This window comes from Papio anubis, chromosome 20 (genome assembly GCF_008728515.1).
Source record: "Papio anubis isolate 15944 chromosome 20, Panubis1.0, whole genome shotgun sequence".
Lineage (NCBI taxonomy): Eukaryota > Metazoa > Chordata > Mammalia > Primates > Cercopithecidae > Papio > Papio anubis.
This window is the reverse complement of record NC_044995.1, coordinates 47,504,031-47,529,389: the sequence shown is the minus strand read 5'-3', so window position 1 is coordinate 47,529,389 and position 25,359 is coordinate 47,504,031. Positions and strand designations below refer to the sequence as shown.

The 25,359-nt window shown below is 61.2% G+C and overlaps 1 protein-coding gene across 2 annotated transcripts; it reads right to left on the bottom strand.

Moving 5' to 3' along the window:
- Nucleotides 1-998: 998 nt before the first annotated feature.
- On the bottom strand, nt 999-24,006 carry ZBTB7A (zinc finger and BTB domain containing 7A). 2 transcript variants are annotated; one of them, XM_003914675.5, is made up of 3 exons: nt 23,548-24,006; nt 11,899-13,175; nt 999-6,007 (listed from the first exon to the last, which is right to left on the bottom strand). In XM_003914675.5, exons 2-3 carry the CDS (start codon nt 13,158-13,160, stop codon nt 5,515-5,517), a joined length of 1,755 nt encoding a protein of 584 aa, XP_003914724.2. In that variant the 5' UTR covers nt 13,161-13,175; nt 23,548-24,006; the 3' UTR covers nt 999-5,514. The 2 variants fall into 2 exon arrangements, with proteins under 2 accessions (XP_003914724.2, XP_009191435.2); XM_009193171.4 differs by lacking the exon at nt 23,548-24,006 and adding an exon at nt 13,301-13,471.
- Nucleotides 24,007-25,359: the final 1,353 nt, after the last annotated feature.

Below are 25,359 nucleotides of genomic sequence, written 5' to 3'. Positions count from 1 at the left end.
ACAGGTATGGGGCTTTGCCATGGGGTCCACACAAGGACCCGGAGGCCCTCAGGCTTCATGCTGTGGCCTCTGTGGTGTTTCCTGGCAAGGGCTGGGCCAGGCTTTGTCGACTTCCTGTGGCTAGTAGGAAGAGCTCAATCCACAGAGGAGGAGCTGGGGGTCTGAGTGGACCCAGTGCCCGGCTCAGTGCGGCCACCGGTGCCTGACTGTACCATCTGCTTCCATGAGTGCCTCATCCATCCCTTGGGGCTGGCCCCATCCCCACCCTTACTGGCCTGGACAGATCCTTGGACATGGGCCGATTCTGGTTGGAGGACAGGAGGTAGGAGGAGGCTCTCCCTCAAAGACCCTACCCAGAGGTAAGGGCTGCAGCTAGCTGAGGCTTCCAGCTCCAGATCCTGGCTCCTGGCCCTGGGGCCTGGCATGGGGCAGCACCCTGGGGTCTTCTAGCAGAGTCGGGTGGCCCCCAGGTGAGGCTACCCCGCCTGGGGCCTCGGGGAAGTCTGGAGTCAGCGGTGCCCAGGGCCCAGCCCTGGATTCTGCTGACAACCCGCCCGGCCGGTTCTCCCTGCTGCCCCTCTGGCCTTATCCTGTGCCAGCTGCCTGCCCGCGCCAGGGGCTGTGGGTCACCTTCCTCGCAAGAGGGGCCTCTGGGCCTGGGCACTCCTCGGACACTCACCCCCCACTCCGGTGCTCTGGGTCACTGTCCACACCCGGCCTCCCCGCCATGCAACAGATGGACCCCAGAGAGATGGGCCTGGCTTCTGAGGCCGGACAGGAAGAGCAGGAAGGGTCGGGGACCTGGGGCTTCTCTCCTTGAGACCCAGGATCCAGTCACCCTGGGCCCGAAGGTGTGGTGTGGACGAGGCGCTCAACCCACCCAGTCTCTTCAGGGCCAAAAGGGGAAAAGGGGACCCCCCCAAACCCCCCCTGCCCGCTCCCCAGCCTCCCCCGAACAAAACACAGAGAACATCAAATGAGGCGACTGAGGCGGCAGCGGTCGTAACAGGCTGCGTTTAGTGGTTTTTTTTTTTATGTACAAGAAAAATGAATTTTTTTGTTTTTTCATCTTTTGTGTTTTTGTGTTTTTTTATTACTTTTAAAGCTTCTCCCTCCCCACTCCCAAAAAGTGCATTTTTATCAGTTTTTTTTTGTTGTTGTTTTGTTTTAAATCTCCCACACTTTATAAAGACTCTCAAATACAGTCTCTGGAATGTCTATCTGTGCTTTGTACCCTGAGGGCGCCGCCCCGCCCCCCATTCAACCAGGCCTGGCCCCTCCAAAGTCCAAGGCACCTCGATTCTGGGCCTGGGGTGGGGTGGGGGGCGGGACCTGGGCATCAGACCCTCGTCCACAGCCTCCAGGCAGCCCTGGCGAGGAATGGGGGTCTCCCCAGCCCCCTCCACCTCCTGGCCCCAGTCCCCCCACCCCCCCATTGTAAATCTATGTATTTAATGCGAGCTAGTCTTAACTCTGAGGTTGTAGCTCCTGGGGCACCCCCCAGCCTCCAGGCCCCTGACCCGTCCTGCGCCAGCCACCCACCCCCCCACCTCCGGGAAGGCTACTTCAACTTAAATAACTTTTTAAAATAAAACTGCAAATATAAATATCTTTCTTTCTCAAAAAATAGGATTTTTGCTTTTTTTTGTTGATTTTTAATATTTTTTTTCTTCTGTTTTTCCTTTCATTCTCTCTGTCTCGCCTCCAACCATTCAGGCTGCCTGGACTGTCCCCGTCCAGGGAGGGGGCACCCCGAGGCCCCTGCCTCAGTGTCACCGCCTGTGAGATGACCGCTCCTGCCACGGCCCCGGGGACTGAATTGTGCAAAGAACCCCGTCCCCCACCTTCCCCGCAGCCGCCCACTTCCAGGGGAAGACCTTGGAAGAGGCTGGGGGACCCCCCCTTGGAAGGAAGCAAAAAGACAGTGACAGGACTCCACGGCCACAATGGTGGGGGGTCTCCTGAGCGGACCACCCCGTGGGGGCGGACTTTGGTATCGCCCGCTCGAGTCTGGCTGGCCGCAGGCCCACACCCGTGCCAGGCTGGGCCTGCTCTGGCATTTTACATTCACTGGTTTATAATTTTTTTTTTTCCTTTTTAAAAACTTTTTTGCCTTTTTTTTTTGTTTTTTGTTTTTTGTTTGTTTCCTTAATCTCAAAAGGCAGGGGGGCGTCGTGGGGCAGAGGCAGGTAGCAGCAACAGCTAGTAGCAAAGATGCTTCTCTCTCTCTCCTGGGCCCGGCAGGCTGGGGGCCGCTGCAGACGGGGGCTCCGGCCCGGCCACCTCCCCGGCCCCCCGGGCGCCCCCACCTGAAGCCCCGCCCCCAGCCTGGACCTCACTCCCGCTCTCTTGCACACACGCACACACACGTCCACGCAACTTCACCATGAGAATGGAAATAACAATTTCGCATTGTTTTTCTTTTTTTTCTTTTTTTTTTTTTTTGTACCAGGCAGTTAAAAAAAAAAAAACACCCCAAAAAAAGAAAACACAAAAAAACCCCAAACAACCAAACAAAAAAGCTTTTAGCTGTGTCCTTTCTTATGGAGTCAACACGACCCTCCTCAAATATTTCATTATTTTTTGTTTGTTTGTTTCCTGAAACGCGAGAATTCAGCAGGTATCTTTGGCAACACTTTATCACGACCTTAATTTAAAGAATAAAAATAAAATCGATTCACGTCTATATACAGTATGTGATTGCGCGGAGTCTGGGGAGGGCGGGGCGGGGCTGGGCTGGGGGGTCCCGGCTCTGGGCCCATGCAGAGGCTGTGGCCCCCAGGACGGGCGGGCAGTTAAGGCAAAGTGGGCGGGCAGGACAGGCGAAGCTGAGTGCGGAGCTAGGAACGAGGGTTTAGTGCAATCCCCGAGGTCTGTGTAAGTGTCGCGGTGGGCCGCAGCCCTTGTTCCTACGGAAGTCCCAGACCCCCCAAGTCCGGTCGCCCCCACTGGCCAGGACGACAGCTGTGATTTTAGAGTTGGTTTTATTGCGAGGGGGTGCATGGATAGGGGAACGTGGAAAGAGGGATCCCCGCTCAGGGGCCTCTCTGGGAGCTGGGGAGGGGTGTCCCTGGCCTGGGTGTTCAAGCTCCCTGCTCAGCCACGACAGATGGTTTTCTCTCCAGAACAGCTCGCCCTGTGACACTGGGGTGTGAACGCAGCCGGGGTGCTGTCACCCAGCCCCAGGGGAGAGGGGGGATCCTGAGACATTTGGAGGGGGCTGACAGGCTTAAGGGGGGGGTGGGAAGGGAACCAAAACCATCCTGTAGAAACAACATGAAAATTGCCTTCTTAAAAAGCTTCCCTTTAAAAATGAAAGAAAAAGAGACGAGAAGATGTGTGTGTCACAGAGAAGGGGTATGGGGAGGTAGGGGGCAGGGAGACACCCCCCTTGGTCGGGCATTGACAAGAAGTCTCAGTGCAGTAGAGCGTCTATTTTCAGGGTCCCATGCTAGGCATTGCATATGCAAAAGGGGTGAGGGCATCCTGGCATCTGGCGACATCGTCTCCCCAACCCCGGCCCCTGTCCGTGGCCTGTGGCTCGGTCAACACCGGGCCTTGTAGGAGCCAGAGGTTGGGGGGAGGCAGGTCCCAGCCCCCTGGATTACAGTCAGTGCCTTTGAGTAAAAAGAGGGGTGCCTGGGGTGGGGAGGGGGGCGGTGGTTCTAAGGCCCTGGAGGTGGGGGGCCCCTGTCACCCACCTCTACAGGGCAGGCGCATCCAAGGTCCAGCTCCTTGGTGGCCATGTGGGAGGATAGGCGTGTTGGAGGATTGGGGGGTGCCGGTTGGGGATCGGGGTGCTCCGGCTGGAAGGCCCATCCCTGAGCTAGGGAGGAGGAAGGAGAGACCCCGTGGACAGACGGCCCTTTGTAGGTCTAGCGGGCACTAACACCTCTTCACGTCAGAACCAAAAAAGGGGACAGAAAGGGGGAGCGGGGGAAACAGCACGAACACCCCACAGTCCTGCCTTCAAGGCTGACGTCCGGGGGTGAAGCACAAACACCTCGGGGCGTCTCCCAGGTCCCCTGCGATGGCTTCCTCCTGAACCCCCCTTCTCGCTTTTTGGGGAACAGAAGTGGATTCTACGTTTGTGGTGGGTTTTTTTTTTTTATTATTTTGTACAAAAATAAATCGACTTTTAGGAATTTCTTCTGCTCTCGCTCTCTCTCTCGCTCTCTCTCTCTCGCTCGCTTTTTTTTTTTTTTGTCTTTTCAACTTTTCATAGAAGTTGGTTGTAACTTGTAAACATGTTTTTAAATTAAGAATTAAGATAAAGTGTAGTACCCGTTCCGTTACAAAGTGCCAAGACTTCTAATGTGGTTGGTTGCCTTTTTTTTTCCTTCCTTTCGTTTTGTAAAATCTTTTTTTTTTTTTTTTTCTAGTTTGTTTTATTGCTTTTGTGACATTGGAATTTGTGGATTTTCTCTCTCTCCCCCTGTCCCTGCCATCACCAGACCCTGGGGTTCCTCTGATCATAACTCTGTTTATCCCACACTGTTGCCTGCTCCTCTGAGGAAAAGTATATTATTTATATATATATATCTCTCTCTATATATAAATTTTGTTTTTAAGGAGGAAAGAGAAAAAAAAATCTAAAAAGTGCTTTAAAAATTTGGGAGACGGGGCTCGGGGGAGAGGACAAAGACAGAAGTTTTGAATCTCCAAACGTGGGGGTCTAGGTGGACCGGGCTGGGGTGGGGGGCGCCCTGAGGGGTGGTCCCTGGGGGTCCCGCCGGTTGTAAGTGCCGTGAAGGAAGGCGGCGGGAGCCCCCCCAGGAGCCATCCTGGTGCCCCACCGGGAACCCCAGTCCGATCTCCTTTCTCCAGGCCTAGAAATAAATAGGTTTGTGTCTCAGTGGCCAGGAGATGTGGGGCGGGCAGGGGGCGGCAGGCAGGGTTGGAGGCAGGGAGGCCATTGGGGAGATGGAGAGGGAGACCCCTCCCTTAGTAAGTGCCCTGAGGAAGGAGGGTGCGGATCGGGGACGGGGGCCCATTTTAACGTCCGCTCAGAGCAGACAGAAATCATTTAAGGTCTTGTCTGAAAGACTCATAGAAACCAGCGAGGGGAGGAAATTAAAAGCCCACCCCAGTAACCCCCCCAGCCCCCCCACGTCTACCCTCACCCCAGCCCAGGGCCTCGGATCGGGCCCCAGGCCCCATGCCGGGTGCCCAGGGGGCTGTGCGGGGTCTCGGATTCCTTGTGTCCTACAAAAAACCCCAAACCAAGCCCCGAAACCCAGCGATGGGGTGGTGGGGGGGAAGGGGAGCCAGGGAGGGCCGGGGCCCCTGTGGAGGGAGAAAAACGTCAGAAAGGAGGGAAATCTGAGAAAGCGCTACCCTAGATTCTGTGACGCGTCATATATATATATCTGTATATATATATATAGATATAGATATCTGTATATAGATAGATTTTCTTTTTTTGTGTTTTTGGGGGGGTGGTGGGTGATTTTTTTTCTCTCTCTCTGTCTCTCTCTCTCTCTCTCTCGGGTTTCTGTTTTCTCTTTTTGGTTTTTAGGCGAGTCCGGCTGTGAAGTTACCGTCGGTGGCGGCCCCGGGGCCACCTCCGCTGTCACCTCCTCCACCGGCGCCCGCTACATTCAACCGGCCCAAGCCGTCGGGGCTGGCCACGTCCTCGTCCTCGTCCTCGTCCTTAAAGTGCTTCTCCTGGCCGTTGCGCCGGGCGTCGGGGGAGCTGGGCTGGGCGGGGGCGCCGGGGGTCGCGGTGGCCCCCGGGCTGGGGTCGGGCCCCCCGCCCCGGACGCGGGGCTTGCGGCCGCGGCGCGAGGGGACGCCGTTGCAGCCGTCTTTCTTGAGGTGTCTGTGCAGGTGGTCGGAGCGGACGAAGGTCTTGCAGCAGCTGTCGCACTGGTAGGGGCGCAGGCCCGTGTGCACGCGCATGTGGTTCTTCAGGTCGTAGTTGTGGGCAAAGGCGGCGCCGCACTGCTGGCACAGGTACGGCTTCTCGCCCGTGTGCTTCCGCATGTGCACCTTCAGCTTGTCCTGCCTGTGGACGGGGCACGGGGCGGGCACGGTCAGCGGGGCCGGGGACCCCCGATCCCCGCCCAGGGACCCACACGGACGCGCGGCAGGCCCCGGACCGCCCTGGCAGAACACGGACCGTGCACCGGAGGTTTCGGCGCCCCGATGGGGACGGTCCCTCGAAAAACGGAACGAATGGGGGCGACTTCGCATTCTGAACATCTGAAGAGGGGCTCCGACCCCGCGTGCTGTGCGGCCTTGGGAAAATGCTAAGCCTCTCTGAACCCCGTTTCCTTTCCTTTTTTAACTTTTTAAGAGACAGGGTCTAGGCCAGGCATGGTGGCTCACGCCTGTAATCCCAGCACTTTGGGAGGCTGAGGAAGACGGATCACTTGAGGCCAGGAGTTTGAGACCAGCCTGATCAACATGATGAAACCCCGTCTCCACTAAAAAAAAAAAAAAAAAAAAGGTCGGGCTACTGGGTGCCCAAGCCTGTAATCCCAGCACTTTGGGAGGCCGGTGACCGGGCGGATCGGCGAGGTCAGGTGATCGGTGACCATCCCGGCTAACATCGCAGAAACCCCGTCTCTACTAAAATTGCAAGAAATTACCCATGAGGTGGCGTGGCCGGTGTGTCCCAGCTACTCTGAGGCTGAGGCAGGAGAATGCATGGAACTCCAGGTGGGGCAGAGCTTGCAGTGAGCTTAGAGATCGCTTACTGCACTCCAGCTCTTGGGCAGGCAGAACAAGACTCCGTCTCAAAAAAAAATTAGCTGGCATGGTGCCAGGCACCTGTAATCCCAGCTATTAGGAAGGCTGAGGCAGGAGGATCACTTGAACCTGGGAGGTGGAGGTTGCAGCAGTAAGAGCAAAACTCCGTCTCAAAAAAAAATTTGCCAGGCGTGGTGGCGCAGGCCTATAATCCCAGCTACTTGGGAGGTAGAGGTTGCAGTGAGCCAAGATCATGCCACTGCCTTCCAGCCTCGGTGACAGAACGAGACTGTCTCCAAAAAAAAAAAAAAAGAGAGAGACAGGGTCTGGCTTTGTCCCCCAGGCTGGAGGGCAGTGGCGTGATCACGGTTCCCTGAAGCCTCGAACTCCTGGGCTCAAGCCATCATATATATATGTAAGTTTGAGAGATGCGGGTCGAGCTATGTTGCCCAGGCTAATCTCAAACTCCTGGGCTCAAGCAATCCTCTCGCCTCGGCCTCCCAAAGCTCTGGGATTACAGGTGTGAGCCACCGTGCCCGTCCTGAACCCCCTTCCCTACCGCAAAAGGAGACAGTGGGCTTCTGCCACTCCATCCTGCCCCTACCCCTGAGGTAGGACGAGGCCAGCCGGTGCCTGGTGCCTTCATTCATGCCACAGACCTTTGCCGAGTGCCTGCTGAGGGCCAGGCCCTGTTCCAGGTGCTGAAAATACCGCAGGGAACAAGACAGGCGAATATCCCTGCCCTCTTGAGGCTGGCGGTGGCCGAGGTGTTTGGTGACAGATAGGGTGACCAACTGTTCTGGTTTTAGCACTGAAAGTCCTGCATCCTGGGAAACCCCTCTGTCTGGGACAAAGTGGGGCAGTTGGTCACCCTAGTAACCGAGTCCCCACCCCATGGCACCCAGGACCGCCCACTCTCCCCTCACTTCAGTGTCACTCCCCTATCTGGGCTCCACCCTGACATGCAAAGCGTAAGCTACCCGGGAGCCTTTGCAGGTGCTGTTCCCACTGTCCGGGGCACTTTCTTTTATCCTCCTGGATCTTCACAGTCAAATCTGGGCTCAAATTTGGCCTCCTTCCCCAGCCCTGTCTCTATCCTCCTGCCATCATCATCTGACTCTTGTTTTTTTTTTTTTTTTTTTTTTTTTGAGATTGAGTCTCGCTCTATCTTCCAGGCTGGAGCGCAGTGGCGTGATCTCGGCTTACTGCAACCTCCGTCTCTCGGGTTCAAGCAATTCTCTTGCCTAGCCGGGATTACAGGCTCCTGCCACCACACCTGGCTCATTTTTGTATTTTTAGTAGAGATGGGGTTTCACCATGTTGGCCGGGCTGGTCTCGAACTTCTGACCTCAGGTGATCCACCTGCCTTGGCCTCCCAAAATGCTGGGATCACAGGCGTGCACCACCACACCTGGCTGATTTCTGTATTTTTAATAGAGACAGGATTTTCACCATGTTGGCTGGGTTGGTCTTGAACTCCTGACCTCAAGTGATCCGCTTGCCATGGCTTCTCAAAGTGCTGGGATTACAGGCGTGAGCCCCCACGCCTGGCTAGTCTCTCTTGCTTCTATTGATTTCCTTATTTCTCCTCTGTCTTCCTGATTGGACCATGAGCCCTGAGATAGCAGGGGTTGGGTGTGACTCGAGGGCCCCTCCCTACCCATCTCGCCCCACGGGGGCAGTGTGGACCCAACTCAGCCTGGCACCTTTAGCCTACAAAGGCAGTCACCATATCAGCCCTGGGGTGCCTGTGGCCTAGGTGGCTCCTGAACCCTTGGAATGTGGCCACTCTGAACTGATGTGTGCTGGAAGTGCAAAAGGCACCCCAGCTTTTGAAGACTTGATATGCAAAAGGTGATGTAAAATTGCTCACTGAGGATCCTGCAAATTGACTACACATGGAAATGCATCTACTGGGTTAGGTAAAATGTTTCAAGTCACTTTCACCAACTCCCTTTGACTTTTTTTTGAACGGGGTTGTCAGAAAATGTTAAAATATGTAGGTGGCTTGCTTGCTGGGCGTGGTGTCTCAGGCCTGTAACCCCAGCACTTTGGGAGGCTGAGGCAGGCAGATCATCTGAGGTCAGGAGTTTGAGACCAGCCTGGCCAACATGGTGAAACCCCCGTCTCTACTAAAAACACACAAAAAAATTAGCCGGGCATGGTGGTGGTGGGCGCCTGTAATCCCAGCTACTTGGGAGGATGAGGCAGGAGAATCGCTTGAACCTGGGAGGTGGAGGTTGCAGTGAGCTGAGATCGCGCCACTGCACTCCAGCCTGTGCGACAGAGCAAGACTCACCTCAAAAAAAAAAAAAAAAGTAGGTGTCTTGCCTATTCCCATTGCATGATGCCAATCCATAATAATAAAGTGTACTCCTTTCTGGGATCCAGAGGGCAGGAGGGAGCCCTGGGTCTTAAGAGCCCTGGCTAGAATCTGACCTATTCCTTGCTGCTGCCTATTGCACTCCACATCTGAGCTACTTTGGATTTCTTCCTTGTCACACTCAACAGACTGAGGACTTCTTTAGTGTGGGGACTGGCAAACTCCTATTCATCCCTCAAAGCCCTACCTTGAATGCCCCTCTATCTTTCCTAATTCCCAAAGACCTGGCTCCCCTCTGGGTTCCTCCAGCCCTAAGTCCTTCCCTCTGGGACCAGCTACAGAGCTGGTGTCCCCAACTTTAACCCCTCCTTGGCTCTGTTGCCCTGAGGGTCAAGGCCTGGCCCTTTGCAACCAGATCCCTACCTTATCTCTAGCCTTGCTGCCCCACCGAAGCCAACAGCACATGGTAACTTGCTAACAGAACCCTGGCCTAACCAGGTCTGTTACCAACCTCCAGGCCTCTGGTTTACTGATCACCTTCTGCAGAGCCCAAGGAGAGGTCTCCAGGCTGCCCTGCCTAGATCTGGCCCAGGGCCGGGGTCACAGAGGGGACGGCAGCCATAGGTTTTTCTAGAACTGTGCAGAGACTCCCCAGATGAGCCTGGGAGGCCCAGAGAGAGGAAGGGACTTGCCTGGGGCTGCACAGCAGGCTAGAGGGCCACACAGAGGTGGGGTGGGGGCGGAGGTATCCCTAGTTTCATCACCCCGAGCCCCAGCCTGGGTAATTATAGCCCCAGCCACCACAGGCCCCACTTACTCAACACCCTGCTGTGACTCAGAGGGGCCTCGGGCTCCCAGGCTTTTGGAGGGTGGGGGTGCTGGTGCCTTGGGGAGGGGGGATCCGGGCACGGGGTGGGGGAAAAGAGGAAGCAGGTGGGTCTAAATTGGGGTGGGAGGAAGAGGCCTCAACAATTGTCCCTCTCTAAGCCTCAGTTTCCCTGACTGAGGGGATCAGCCCTAGGTCGGGTGGGATAGCCAGCAGTGCCCAAGTCAGAATGAAACCAGGTCTGTGGCCTGTGGCCTGTGGCCAGGGAGGCAGGACGGGGGCCACCACCTTCGCTCAGCCCGGTCCTCTCTGCAGACCCCGGTTCTCTGCACCCCACCAAGCTGCTCTTCCTGAGCTCAGAGACGAACCCACAGTGAACCCTGCCTGGAGGAAGAGGCGCCCCCCAAGACCTCCAGTACCCCAACCTCACCAAGGAGGGGTAAGCCACCAGCTACACTGCCTGCCTCCCAAAGTGCCCTTTGCCCCCTGCCTGGCACTCCTGGGCGCCGGAGTCCAGGCCGCACCCTCCTCTCCTGGCCTGCTGGGGAGGGGGCCGGGGTGCTGGGGAGGGGTCAGTCCCAGTTCCTGTCCCCACGGGGTGCGGCTGGGAAGCTGGGACAATGGCCTCTTTCTTCAGCCTCGGTGGGCGTGGCTGGGGGAACCCCAGGGCGGGTGGGGGGCAGGGGGTGGTGCTGAGTCACCCGGCCTGGCCAGGTCCCTGCCTGTCAGCCCCCTGCCCCCACCGCTACAGCCATGGGGATCTACGAGGCCTAGCCAGCCACCTCTGGACTCCTGAGACCAAATCGCAAACTGCCCCGACCTGGCCTTGAACTCCTGCTGTTTAGGGACCAAGCCCCACGGCTCCCACAGGGGCACGGTGATCTTTCAAGCTGAGCTGGCCTCAGGGCCTCTGCACTGACTGTTCCCTCTGCCTGGAACGCCCTTTCCTACAGCTCCTTCGGGTTCCAGCAAGGCCTGTCCCCGGCGCCTAGAACAGGCCTGGCACCAGCAGATGCTTCATAAATGTTGGCTGATCGAAGCAAATTACCCAGGCTCACGGGAAACTCAGAAACCGCTCAACAGCCTGGGCTCTCCCTCCCTAAGCCTGAGGTTCTGCCACCCTCTCCCAAAGCAGAAACAGAAAAAAATCCAAAAGTGCAGAAGAGAAGAATGAGCCCTCCAGGGAGGAAGAGCGACTGCACCTTCCCGCGACCTCCCGCAGCTCAACCCTGTCCGGCACGCTTTGCATATGACCTGGCTGTCATCTTATGTCTGGCCTGCGCTGTCACCCACCGGGATGTCCGCACACAAGGGCAGGGCCTGGTCTAGGTTGTTCTTAACAGGCACGTGGGTTAGGGAAGCGGTGGCTTTGGGCCCAAGAGGTGGGGTGTGTCTGTGTGCATGTATGTCTGTGGGTGCATGTTTGCAATGTCTGCACATATGTGTGTGCATGTCTGTGCATGTACATGTCTGTGTGCATGTGCCTGCGTGCATGTTTCTATGTGCATCTCCATCTGTGTGTGTGTCTGTGTGCACGTGTGTGCATGTGCGTCTGTGTGTATGTGCATGTGTATGTGGTGTGCATGTGTCTGCCTGTGTCTGTGTAGCATGTGTGTGCACATGTGCATCTGTGCATGTGCACGTGTAGTGCGTGTGCGTCTGTATGCATGTGCAAGTGGCATGCATGTGCGTGTACATGTCTGTGCATGTGCGTGTGGGCGTCTGGGTGTGTGGATGTGTACCTGGCATGCATGTGTGCGTCTGTGTGTGTGTCTGCGTGTGTACGTGTCTGTGTGTACGTGGCGTGCATGTGTCTGTGTACGTGTCTGTGTGCATGTGCATATATGCATCTGCACGTCTGCACGTCTGCATGTCTTGTATGTGCGTCTGTGTACGTGGCACGCATGTGTGTATGTGTCTGTGTGCATGTGCGTGTGTCCGTGCGTCTGCGTGCATGTGTGCGTGCGGTGCAGGGAGAGAGGCGCGGAAGGGCCTGCGAGTGGCCGATGCCGGGGCAGGGAGCAGGGCGGCGCCTCCCCCGCGGCGGGCAGCTCACCTGGTGAAGCGGACCTTGCAGATGTTGCACTCGTAGGGCTTCTCGCCCGTGTGGGTGCGGATGTGCCGCGGCAGCTTGCCGGCGCCCTGGATGACCTTCTCGCAGATGGGGCACTTCTGGAAGGCCTTGGCTCGGATCTTCTTCTCCACCTTCTGCGACCAGGCCGGGTAGACGTCGCCGTCGTGGGCGCCGCTGAAGTACTTCAGGTAGTAGTCCATGACGCCCTTGTCGTCGGCCCGCGACTCGTCGTCGCTGTCCCCCGCCGCGGCCCCCGCCCGGCCCACCGAGGACATCATCTGCTGCAGCAGCGTGCTGGCCGCCAGCCCGTCCACGTCGGGCCCGTCCCCGTCCTCGCCCTCGGCCGCTCCCGACAGGAAGCCCGGAGAGTCGCCCGGCTCGGGGGCCGCCTCCGACAGCGACGTGGCCTCCTCCTCTCCGCCCCGGCCGTAGTGGCCGTTCTGCGTGGCGGCCGGCGGGGCCACCGGCGGCGGAAACAGACCCCCGGTGGGGGCGTCCTCATCCCGCTCCGGCCACAGACCCGGGTTGCTGTCGCCCTCGTCCCCGTCCCCCGTCGGGGGTCGCTCGGCCGGGGGGCCCGGCCCATAGAAGTCTAAGCCGTTGCAGTCGCCCGCGGCCACGGCGGCCACGGCAGCGGCCACGGCCTCCTTGGTGGCATCCAGGTCATCATCGGACGCCCCGAAGGCGGACCACGGGAAGCTGGCGGCGGCGGCGGCGGCCGCGGGGGGCAGGCTGTTCATGGGGTTGCTCTGGAAGAACTCGAGGTACTCCTTGGCGCGGAGGAGGTTGCGCTGATCAATTTGATCTACAAGGTCCAGCTGCCCGGCGTCGGCGCCCGCGTCGGCCGCCAGGATCTGCCGGTCCAGGAGGTCGGCGCACACGTGGCTCACGGCGGGGATCTCCAGCAGGCGGGCGGCGCTGAGGATGTCCCCCACGTTGGCCGTGCTGACGGTGAGCGTGGCCGTGTAGGCGAAGTCCATGAGCGCGGTGAGCGCCTCGGCGCTGACGAAGTCGATCTCGTACACGTTCTGCTGGTCCACCACCGCGCCCGACGTGAACAGCTTCTTGAAGTACTGGCTGCAGGCGGCCAGCACCGAGCGGTGCGTGGGGAACTCGCGGCCCTCCACCAGGATCACCACGTCGCACAGCAGGCCCTGCGTCCGCTGCTCGTTCAGCCCACTCAGGATGTCGCTGCTGTGGTCGGGGAACGGGATCCCGATGGGGCCGTCCACGCCGCCGGCCATCTTCCGCGCCGAGACCTGCAGCAGTGGGGAGGAAGAGGGTGCTCGTGAGTCGGGGTGCGGGGGTTCCTGTGCCCACTGACGAGGGCCCTAGGCCCTTGAGAAGCAGCGCTCCACCCTGCTTCCCCAGCCTCGATTCCCACCTGCACGTGAAGGCGGTCAGATGTCACGCCTTTCCAGCCCAAGCTTCCCCAGCTGTGCACCAAAGCGATACATGTCCTGCCTCCAGCCTCTTTTCTTTTTTGGTGTGTCTTTAGTAGAGAAGAGCTTTCATCATGTTGGCCAGGCTGGTCTCAAAACCCTGGCCTCGGCCTGGCCCAGTGGCTCACGCCTGTAATTCCAGCACTTTGGGAGGCCGAGGCGGGCGAATCATGAGGTCAGGAGATCAAGACCATCCTGGCTAACACAGTGTAACCCTGTCTCTACTAAAAAATACACAAAATTAGCCGGGTATGGTGGCGGGGGCCTGTAGTCCCAGCTACTCGGAGGATGAGGCAGGAGAATGGCATGAACCAGTGAGATCGCACCACTGCACTCCAGCCTGGGCGACAGAGTGAGACTCCGTCTCAAGAAAAACAAAACAAAACAAAAAACCCTGGCCTCAAATATCCAACCGCCCCTGCCTCCCAAGGTGCTAAGATTACAGGCATGAGTCACTGCGCCCGGCCAAGACTCAGTTTTCCATCTGTGCATGAGGATAGCCAGATGTCCTGGCTCCCCAGCCTCAGTTTACCCAGCTGTTCCCAAGGGCAGTCAAATGTCCTATTCTCTAGCCTCAGTTTCCCCAGATGTGCATGAGAATGGTCGGATATCCTGCCTCCCCCAGCCTGTCTCCCCAGCTGTGCACAAAAGCAATCAGATGTCCTGTCCCCAGCCTCAGTTTCCCCAGCTGTACAGGAAGGCAATCAGGTGTCCCACTCCCGGCCTGTTTCCCATCTGTACACGAAGGCAGCCAGATGTCCTGCCTCCAGCCTCAATTTCCCCAGCTGTGCATGAGGACAGTCAGGTGTCCTGCCCCCCACCAGCCTCAGTTTCCCCAGCTGTGCCCAAGAGCAGTCAGATGCCCTGTTCTGTCTCATCAGCGTGAGATTATGCCGGCAAAACCGACACTGGGCGCTTAAGTGTCACAGGCACACTGGCACCACCCCTCCTCCCAGGACGACCCCCGGGAATGCCTGTTGAAAGGGGACTTTGAGGCCGGGCTCAGTGCTCACACCTGTAATTCCAGCATTTTTGGGAGGGTGAGGTGGGCAGATCACTTGAGGTCAGGAGTTCAAGACCAGCGACCAGCCTGGCCAACATGGTGAAACCCTGTCTCTAATAAAAATACAAAAATTAGGCTGGCTGCAGTGGCTCACACCTGTAATCCCAGCACTTTGGGAGGCCGATGCGGGCGGATCACCAGGTCAGGAGATCAAGACCATCCTGGCTAACACAGTGAAACCCCATCTCTACTAAAAATACAAAAATAGATGGGCATGGTGGCACACGCCTGTAATCCCAGCTACTCAGGAGGCTGAGGCGGGAGAATCGCTTGAACCCGGGAGATGGAGGTTTAGTAAGCCGACCACCACCACTGCACTCCTGCCCAGCCACAGAGCGAAAGACTCCATCTTCTGCAGCGCCGCCAAAGGTGTGTGCATGTAAAAAAAAAAAAAAAATCAGCTAGGCGCAGTATGCTGTGCCGCAATGCCAGCTACCGCAGGAGGCTGAGGTGAAGAATCTGAACCGATGGAGGCCAGAGCCTGACGCTGGAGCCACCGCACTCCAGCCTGACAACAGAGCAAGACTCCAAAAAATAACAAATTAATTAATTAAAAAAAAAAAAAAAAAAAAAAAAAGGGCTGGGCGCTGTGGCTCACACCTGTAATCCCAGCACTTGTGAGGCCAAGGTATGATCACGCATGTCAGGAGTTCAAGACCAGCCTGACCAACATGCGAAACCCTGTTGCCTCTACTAAAAATGCAAAAATTAGCCGGGCGCAGGAATACATGCCTGTAATTCCAGCTACTGAAAGCTGAGGCAGGAGAATCGTATTGAACCTGGGAGGCACGAGGTTGCACCATTGTACTCCAGCCTGAATAAGAGCGTAAATTCCTTCTGGATGGATAACAAATAACAAATAATGTAAATAAATAAATAAATAAGGAAAATTCTGCAGGAAAACAGGAGCATTGTGTGGTGCGCGTCAAAAAGTGCCTGATTTGAGCCATTTTCCTGTTGGTCGAGCATGGCTTCGCCGACAGAGGGGAGGCCACTATAGACCTTTACAAAATCTACTTTGGAAGCAGAAGTTCACGCCAGGATCCTAGCACTTTGAGGGGCCAAGGCGGGTGGATCACAAGCTCAAGAGATGGAGACCATCCCAAGTGGCTGGTGAGAAACCCATCTCTAACAAAAAAATTAGTCGGGCGCAGGGCTTCATACTATAGTCCAACTACTGGGAGGCTGAGGGGCAGGAGAATCACTGACCCTGGGAGGTGAGCTGCAGTGAGCTACTCTAACGTGTGTCACAGCACTCCAGTCTATGACAGAGCTGGTGATCTGCCTCAAAAAAAAATTAGGCTGTGGCTCAAGCCTGTAATCCTGTGCCTTGGGAGGCCGAAATGGTGATCACGCAGGTCAGGAGAATGAGACCATCCTGGCTAACATGGTGGAAACCCCGTCTCTACTAAAAATACAAAAACTAGCTGGGTTTAGGGTGGCGGGCCTGTAGTCCCTAGCAGGCTGAGGTGAGAATGGTGAACCTGGAGAGGCGGAGCTTGCAGTGAGCTGAGATCCGGCCACTGCACTCTTCAGCCTAAGTGACAGAGCGAGACTCCAACTTCAAAAAAAAAAAAAAAAAAACCCACCACCAACACACAACAACACATAACACTTACTTCCCGCCGGTTCTGCCCAAACCCCACCAGCAACACCCACTCCATCATGGGCTGAGGCCACTTGCCCGAGGCCCCACCATGAGGCCACAGTTGCGTCCGAACTCAAACCGGGAGTGGACCTAAGAGCCGACCCCTTGGCCTCCCCAGCCCTGCCTCCTGCCTCCTGGTGGGGCCTGGTCCTTTTCAGGGGGCTCTGAGTCAGCAGGAAGGGGTGTGGCAGCCCAGGCACAGGGACCCAGTGCCGAAACCCAGAAGAGGTCAAGGCCATCGTGGGTGTGCCCCGTCCGGGCAGGGCCAGTGACTCTGCAGGCTAAACCCCTTCCTGCCCCTCAGATCCCCCAGCATAGGGCTCAGCCCTAGCTGTGAGTAACAGAGACCGGGCTGTAGCCCGGGAAGAGCAGGGAGCTGGGGGAACCCCTAGCCACCTCCTGCCTGCCCACAGGCCCGCCTGGCAGCCCCTCCTCAACTCTCAGCCGCCCCAGCTGAGCTGTTCAGTCCCAGGCAAGGCCTTGGCCCTCTCTGGGCCTCAGTCTCCCTATCTGTCAAATGGGCAGAGGTTTCGGGCAGCGCTGGGCCCTGGGGGGACTGTGTCTGTCCCACCCCTTTCTCTCCCTCCCTTTTTTCCGCCTTCCCCTCGGCTGTGACTCATCCACCCACTCAGAGCTTGTGCAACCCTCTGGCCCCTGTCCCCACCCCTCCGCCCTCTCCTGGGAGCCCCCGGCTGCCCCGAGTCACCCAGCACAGCTCACATTCCTCCAGGCCGGCCGGTGGCTCTCGGGCCAGAGCCTCTGGGCAAGGTCCCTAGGGAGAGGGCCTGAGCTGGGCCTTTCACAGCCTCCTCCAGGCCACCGGACCCTCCTGTCCCCCAGCCCGGCAGCCGAGGCAGGCTCTGACGCTGACGAGCTTGAGCCAGGCCCCACGAGGGAGGCACAGTGTCGGTCCAGCCGGACCCAAAGCCCGGGGCCCTCAGCGCCGGGCCTGAGCTGCCGGGCGACACAGAGGCCTTTGTGAGCTTGCTCAGTGCCACCACGCTCCCCAGGCCCCTCCACCCGCCTTCCTTCCCTCCTTCCAGCCTCGGCCCAGGGCCCAGCTGCTCAGCGCCCCCGTCCACTCCGAGGCCTGTGGTGGGGCGGTGGGCTCAGATGTGGCTGCTGGGAGCAGGGAGGGCAGGAGGGGGGCGACCCCACCCAAGGCTCAGTCCTAGGAAGCCTCTGAGGAGCCCCCTTTGGTGGTGTCCACCCCCGCCACCATCTGCCGTCTGGCCCCGGGCCGCGGGGAGCGCGTGAGCAGATGGAGCTCCGGATCAGACGGGCCCGGGCCCTCCTGCCCACCCCTGCATGGGGCAGACCTCTGACCCAGGCCACCAACGCCCCAAGATGGCCACCCCGGGCCTGCTGGGCCGCTCTTCCCCTCAGGTGACCAAGGTCCCCGCTCTGGAGTGGCTGGGAGCTATCTTTCCTGGGTCCTGGAGGATGGGCCCAAAATAATCCAGGTGGCTGAGCCACCTCCCGGAGACCCCACTGGTGTGAAGATTCCATCTCCAGGTTGGGTCCGGGGGTCCCAGTCTCTGCCCTCTCCAGCCTGGGACCCTGTCTTGGGTCCCTATTCCCCCCTAAATATCACTGAGGCCCTCCCTCGAAGCAGTCAGGCCCCGGGTGATGTCAGCCAAGGAAAGCTCCCACGAGAGGACCGTGGCCACGTTTTACAGATGAGAACGCCGGGGCCCAGAGAGGCCTGCAGCCTAAGGGTGCCTGGCAGGGCTGACTCCCAGGGGCTGGGGGCCAGAAAATGATGGAGGGGCCGGCCCCCCACCCACTCAGGGCAAGGCCCTGCCCTCACCCTGGAAACTAAACTCGCTCTGAGACAACTGACCCACACCCTCACTCAAGGAACACAAGCCACCTGCTGGCCACGCCCTGCGCCACTGCCCCCACCTGGGCCTCCTGGAGGCCTCCCCTAAGGAAAAGGCCGAAGACCCTCCCTCCGTGGCGAAAAAGGGGGAGGCCGGGCCCAGGCAGAGCACCCTCGGGGGCGCTGCAAAGTCTTGGCAGTAGAAAGTCCCCAAGTGCTGAAGCCCCACTGTGCGCCCGACACACGGTACACGCCTCCGGAGGCGGTGGTTTCAATCCCCTCCTCCGGGAAGCCCCAGCCCCACGCCAGCCAGGTTCCCACCCCTGCCGGCCAGGGTCCCCTGGGCTCGGCCCACACCCACCCGGGGCCCCATCTTTCATCACAACTCCTCCCCCGCGCTGGCCTCTGTGGGATTTCCGGGGCTGCTCGGTGCTGACTCGGCGGCCGAGGGGCAGGCCCTGGCAGGCCCCTCCTGGGCTGGAGGTGGGGCGCCCTCCTCCCGCTGGGCCACTCCCAGGGAGGGCGGCGCACAGTAGGGGCGCAGCAAACTGCTGGATAAACCAGAGACAGCCCACGCCCGGGCCCGCCCAGCTGGCTGCAGGGCCTACTCAGAACTAGGAGGCGGTGCAGCCTACCAGTCCCACCTCCCATCTAACCTAAGGGTCACTTGCTGTAGCGTCTGTGAAGAGCCACGGCACCCAGGCTGCATTTTGGCCTCCTCTGTGCTCCCAAACTAACTGGGCACCTTCCCTTCGTCTTCCCAGGTCCCTGAGAGGCTCAGAGAGGTGAGGTGGCCCAGTCGAGGTCACACAGCAGCCCTCTGACCTGGGCGGCTGCCACTCCCAGCTCTGCTGGGGATGTGCCGTGAGCTCGGAAGCTCCCTGACATGGCTCAGGCAGTAGCAGGTGTCGCCCAGGAAGGACATCGGCATCCCGAGAAGGGCGCCCCAGCACAGGGAGCATCAGGAACGGAGGCCTGGAGGTGGGCGACTGGGGAAGGGGGACCGGCTGAGACGAGGCTGCATTGCTAGTGCAGGGTGTGGGAGCCAGGGGCCTCCCCAAGGTCACATGACAAGGTGAGGGCTGGGCAGGTAACTGCCAGCCGCCACCTTCCCCAAGGCCACTTCCTGGAGCAGGGGGCCGTCTAATGAGGGGCTCAGGGCCCCCACCCAACCCCCTGCCCAGGGAGACCAGAGAACGAGGCCAAAGGGACCTCTCACCCCTCCTACGTGCTGCACAGAGCAGCTCGGATTCAAACCTCAGCTCCCCCACCTCCACGCTGTGTGACCTTGGGCAAGATGCGAGACCTCTCTGAGCCTCCGTCTCCTGGGGGACGTGACAGTGGAAAGGGGCCCCCCACTGTGGTCAGGGTCCCCGCTCACATCCATTCAGCAAACTTAGCCCAGGGACCTACTGCGCGCCAGAGCCAGTCCCCAAAACACATCGCCAGGCCGTTCACCGCCCCTCACGGATGGGAACTTTGCTCCTGAATGCTATTCCGGGAATTCAGTCCCCTCCTCACCTACCAAGGGAGTGAGTGGTGGGGTCTGAGGAGGAAGCTGGAAGGGGAAACCAGGCCCAGAGAGGGTGGGCGGCCAGCCCAAGGTCACATTGCAAGCCTAGTGTGCAGGTGCGGCTGCCAGGCCCGCACCCGGCATCCCCCGCCCCCTCCCCGCCCAGAGGCCTGTGTTGCAAGGTTAGTCCCGACGGGTAACCCCGCCCTGACCTGGTGCCAAGCCCCGCCTGGCCCAGTCCTCGGCCTGGGTTTAATGGGACAGGAATGCAGTGTCCCGATCGGGGGGCACCAACGGCCTGGGGTGACTGCCAGCTGCCAGCCCGCCCCCTGCCCGCCTGCCCTCGCCCGCAAGCCTCCCTCTGGGCCAGACATGGAGCAAACAGGCCCTCGGCCATTTTACGTGTCCATTTATTGCCCTAAATGGGGAGGGGCTTCCTGCCTGGGACTTAAAGGGCCAGAGGCAGGAAGGCGGTGGAACCCAGTGGGAAGTGGGACGGCGGGGACGGGGGCAGCGATGAGGAGGCCAGAGGGATCCTATCTGACGCCCAACTCATGGGTGGGACTGAGACCCACCCTGTTCCCACAATCTGAGGTGTCATAGGCCAGGAAGCCCAGACTGCAGCCTGAGCCCAGGTTCCAAGAGAAAGCTTCACAACTTGACAGTGGAGGGGCTGAGCTTCCCGTCACTGGGGGCAAGCAAGGCCAGACTCTCGGAAGCCCATCCTTGTCCACCCTGCCATCAGCCCAGGCTGCACCTGCTTAGCCGAGATGCCTGTGAGAGGCCGGGGTGACCTCTCTCTCCCTCCCCTGAGGGAGGCCTGCTTGTCACCTGGAGATACCTGCCCCACCCCCACCCTCTCCTGAGCAGGTGGAAGGCTCAGCCCGGGAGGCCAGCGGCCTGCAGAATCCGGCCGGATCCTTCTCTCAGGCATCCTGATAGGTGGGATGGGCCTTGTTTTCCAGTCAAACCAGAAAGGCGTGGGTGGCGACACTTCCACTGAGTGGCCGTCCACAGCCTGCTGGGGGGACAGATGGAGGGGCCGGTCCTTTGGCCACGCTCCTCCCGAGCGCCGGATTCTCTGAGGGGCACCTTCTGCGCTTTGGGGCTCTGGACTCGGCGCTCGGGGCCCAAGGGCCAGAGCTGCTCCTCCGAGCAGCTGGGGGAGGCTGGGCCTCAATAATCGCCCCAGAGATCCACGGTATGCGCCGGCGCCCACAGTGCTGGAAGGCAGGATCTGTGTCTGTGCCCCATTTTGCAGATGGGGAATGGGATCAGAGAGGGGGAGCAGCTTGGCCAGGGTCACACAGCAGAACTGGAATTTGAGGCCGTCCGTCTGGCTCCGGCCTGCCTGACTAGTCCTCCCACAGCTCCTTCCATACCCTTTCCTGGCCCCCGGATACCAGCAGGAGATGAAATCCCCCTACCCTGGGGGCTAAGAGGAAGGACGGCTTATTCTCATACCCTCAGAGTCGCCTTGCAAGGGAGCCCGGGGCAGGGCTGGAGTCCAGCTGACATGGGCCGCACAGGGAGGGGCCTCTGCCCCTGCAGCTCTCAAGACAGCTCCCCACAGGCCTGACACAGTGCACAGCAGTCGCTCAACAAACATTCCCAAGGCCCCAGTGAGGGAACCCTCTAGGGCTGACGACCATCTCCCCACTGTCCCGATGGGAAGACTGAGGCTGGCAGAGGGGGAGTGACTGCCCGGGGTGGGCCCAAGGGCTGGGCTGGGATTGGACCATGCTCACCCCCACCCAAGCTCGTTCCTCTGGTCCTTGTTGCCCAGGGCTACTGCAGGGCGGTTTATGGGCGGCAGGTGACAGGTGGGGGTGCAGGTGTCTCACGAAGCTCTGACCCACACCCCATACTCAGGTCTCTGGCATGCCCTGAGCTGACCTGGGAGTTTCCGCCACGGAGGAGAAAAGACAACAAGGGTGACTTTGCAGGCACCAGCTGGGGGACCCTCCTCAGTCCCATGCACACAGTGCACCCCGGCTGCAGGGGTCACGGGGCTCGTCCAATGTCGCAGAGCAAGCGTGCCAGCATTCCAACCCGAGGAGCCCTCCTTGGAGCATCTGGGCTGCAGAGGGCCGGCTCTGGTGAGGTGACCTCGGTCTCCTCTGGTCGTAAAACCCAGAGCCCTGCTCGGCAGGATTGGAGAGGGGCCTCATACGCACGTGCGCCAGCAAGGGCCTGCCTGGTGAGGCAGGGAGGCGAGAGGGCTGTGGCTCGTGCTGTGTGACCTTGGGAGCCATGCTGGCCCTCTCTGAGCCTCAATGTCATCTTCGGACACAGGGTTTAATAAGCCTGTGTCGGTGACGCTCCATTTGCAGGCAGGTGCCTGCAGTTGAGCCTCTACTGCCAACCTCTGGCCCTGCTCAAAGACAGGTGGGCAGGCGCCCCTCAGTGGAGCAGGCGCCCCTCAGCCACCACGCGGCAGGAGGAGACTTTGGACAGGCCCCGAGCTGGAAGGATGGTGCACAGGGGGCAGCTCTGACTCCACCTGAGTGACCTTGGGCCGCTCTCTGCTTCCCCTTACACCTCAGTCTCCCCTGCCCAGCACCAGCACCTGCTCCGAGGCTTGATCTAACCTCCGGAGTTTCCAAGCTCACATGCGACCTCCCCTCCTTGCCTCAGTTTCCTCCTCCTATGGCAACGGGGATCTGCCACCAGGTGGACCCAGCTATAGGTCAGAGGGACTCAAGGAAAGAAACAAACAAACAACAACAACAAAAAACCCAGCAGGGACTGTGATCACCCCAGGAACCTTCCCCACCAGGCCCCAGACTGGGCTCTGCCTCGGCCGGGCCTCAGTCTCCCGCACAGAGCAAAGGACTCATCCACCGCCTGCGGCCGCCCGCGGGCCTCTGCCGATGCGTGGCTGCCCGCCCGGGCCCGGGTGCTGACTGGCCGCCACGCAGCCAATCGGAACTGAATAATAAATACCCCCCGGACCGACCCACGGATTAAAATGTCAGTGTCCCGGTTGGCTCTTCTTTCCTTCCTTAGACTTCGCTTTTCCAGCGGCCGGCTCCTGCCCCCCCTTCTCCCCCAGGCTCTGTCTCCACAGCGATGGCTGGTGGTAAACAGAGGCCCCGGCCTCGCCGATAGGTGCTCTCGGGGCCCCATGGGGGGTGGCCCTCGGGGACAAACGCCCCCGGCCTGAAGCCCTCAGGCTCCCGCAGCAGCAGGGCTGGGCCTAGGCCTGGCCTGGCCTGGGCCCCTGCCCCAGCCTGGCCTCCCCGGGACCTCTCCCAGACCAGCTTGCCAATAGGAAGTGATCGGCCGGTGGTGGGGAGGCACCCCCAGTGTGGGAGCGGCACGCTCAGGGTTACGCCCTGGTCCAGTTCTGGGGTTGGGGCGGGGGGGCTGACACGGAATCCCGACGCCCTCTCCGGAGGCAGCTGGCAGGGAGGTGGGGGGGCCCAACGAGCTCGCCACCCATGGGTGAGCCAGGTGGGTGCCGCGGGTGGCAGGGGCACCAGCACCTCTGTGACTTCCGCCGCCTGGCTAGTGGGGAGAGGAATTGCTGCCTCCCCCCGCCTCGCCGCCAACTCCTGGCTGCATTCCGCCAACATTTAGTGGGCGCCGACTGGGTGCCCGGGCCCGGGTGGACAGCACCCTCCCGCCGCGGCCCACCGTGCGCCCCCGCCAGCCAGTCCGGGCAGCGCCTCCCAGAACCCGCAGAGGCCCGGGCCCTGGGGGGGGGACCCGCTCCTGCGCTCGGCGCAGCCCCCGGCCAGGCTCCCAGGCCCAGGGGGACTGGGTCTCCCGCCCGGGAGGTAGGGAGCGGGAGGGAGGGGGCCGGATCCCACCAGCTCCCCCCTCCCCTGCCCGGGCTCAGGCTTCGCACGTGGTGGTGGCGTCAAGGGGAAGGAGGGGGGGTCCGGGCCAGAGGAGACGGGGTCACGCGCTTTGGGGGCGCGGACGGCGGGGAATGGGGTGCTCTCTCCGCCCCCTCCCACGGGTCGGAGCCGGACGGCCGTCCAGGCAGGGCGAGGGGCCAGGCCGGGCCCCCCACCCGGGGCTGAGTCAGGCCCGGGCGGGGGCAGGAAGCGGCCCCCTCCCCCGCCCTGGCCGCAGCGCGCGGCCCCCGCCCGGCCCGCGGGCCCCCGCTGCCTCGCCCGCGCGGGGGGCTCCTACCTCCTTCCCGGGGCAGCGGCGAGGGGGCCCGGCCCCGGCGGCGGCGGTGGCGGCGGCTGCGGCTGGGCTGGCTCCCTCCGAGGGGCCGGGAGGCGGCAGTGAGCCTGGCCCCGCGCCACCCCCCGCCGCCGGCGGCCAATCCCCACCCGGGCTGGGGGGAGGGCGATGCAAATTACCCCGGATCTGGGTCCGCCCGCCCGCCTCCCCCACGCCCGGGCCCGGCCTGCGCTAGGCCGCGCATCCCCGGGCTCGCCTGCACCGCGCGGCCGCCCGGGCCGCCGCCCTCCCCGGGGAGCGCGGGGAGGGTGACCCCCCCCACGGGCGGGGGGCCGAGGGGAGGGGGGCTGGGGACGGTTACACAACCAGGCGGGGAGGGGCCCCGGGGCGGGGAGGGGGCCGGCCCGCGGGCCGCGCAGCCGGAAGCCGGGACCGCCACCGGCCCCCGGCGAGGGGAGCCCGGCTCCAGGCCCCGCCCCCGGGCCGGCTGGCCCCGCCCCAGCGCCGCGCCGCGCGATCGGCCCTCGCCCATTGGCTCTCCGGCCCGCCGCTCACCGCCCCTCCTCCGCACCGCCCCTACCCGCGGGCCGCGGCGGGCTGCCGGCGCGGGGCATCCTGGGACTTGTAGTCCAAACCGCTTGCCACCTGCCGGCTGCAAACGGCGGGGGGACTACGACGCCCAGAGGTCCCCGCGGCCCCGCCCGCCCACCCGAACCCCCCCCCCCCCCCCTTCCAAAGCCCCTCCCCTGTTCTTTTTTCTCAGCCCCCTCCCCCCATCCCCCATGGGAGTCTCCAATCCTGGCTAACTCCAACGTACACGCAGCACTGAATAGTCTCTCATGAGAGCGCCCCTGTTCAGTTGGAAACTTAGCAGGCGACGCGCCCCTATCTCCCCACGCCGTTCTCCCCACCTCAATGCAGCCCTCTGCTTCCCTCCCCGCCCCTGGGCGCGCCTGGAGCCCCGAAAGCCATGCACCTGCCAGCTGGGCAGCCCATGCACTTAGCCCCCACCTCCCTTCCCGGCGGCGCCCTCCCTCAAGTGCCTTCGGGATCCAGGGCGCCTCCAGCCTCCGGGCAGCTGCCAACCACCCTCCTCTGAAATCCCAACGTCCCTGGCCCCCGGATCTCCCCCTTCCGGGAGGGGCAGCAGGGCGCAGCGAGCCCCCGCTCGTTCCCTCGCCTCTGCACCTGTGCCTGGGCCGCGCCGGGCGCTGACTTACCTCAGGCTGGGCTGGCGCGGGGCCGGGGCCCGGAGTTGGGACTGGGCTCCCTCGGCCGCTCGCCTCCGGGGTCCGCGGCGCTTGCTCTGCCCGCGTCGCGCTGCCCTGGTCGCTCCCTCGCGCGGCGGCGGCGGCGTCACTGCCCCTACAGTAACTGTACAGTACAGCCAAAGCCCCGTATGATGCTCGCGACTCCCTTCCTGGTTTCTCCGAGGGCAAGAGGGGTCCTCCCTTGTCTTAAAGGTGCCGCAGCCGCCGGCCCCCCCACGCCCAGCCCGCCCCCCCCAGCCCGGCCTCGGAGGCCAGAACAGGCTCGGCAGGTCCCCTCTTGCCACGTCTCTGCCCTCCCGTGGGGCTTCGCCCGCTGCGCCGGGGAGACCGGGCTGTTATTAGGTTTTGTCAAGTGGGGGGGGGTCCGGCCCGCCCCGGCGCGCCCCCCCGCCTCTGACCTCTCCGCCCCGCCGCGCGGCGCCGTGCCAGCTTGCCAGCTTATCTGGCCCCAGAGCTCCCCGGGGCGCGGGGGGAGCGGGCCCCCCGGGGTGGAGGGGGGGTGGGGGCCTCCAGATAAACAGGCCCCCAGCCTCTGCGCAGGGGC

Coding starts and splice junctions, on each gene's coding strand:
- ZBTB7A (XM_003914675.5), bottom strand. CDS start 13,160: ATGGCCGGCGGCGTGGACGGCCCCATCGGGATCCCGTTCCCCGACCAC. Junction 6,008..11,898: donor TGCAAGGTCCGCTTCACCAG/GTGAGCTGCCCG, acceptor CCCCGTCCACAG/GCAGGACAAGCTGAAGGTGC.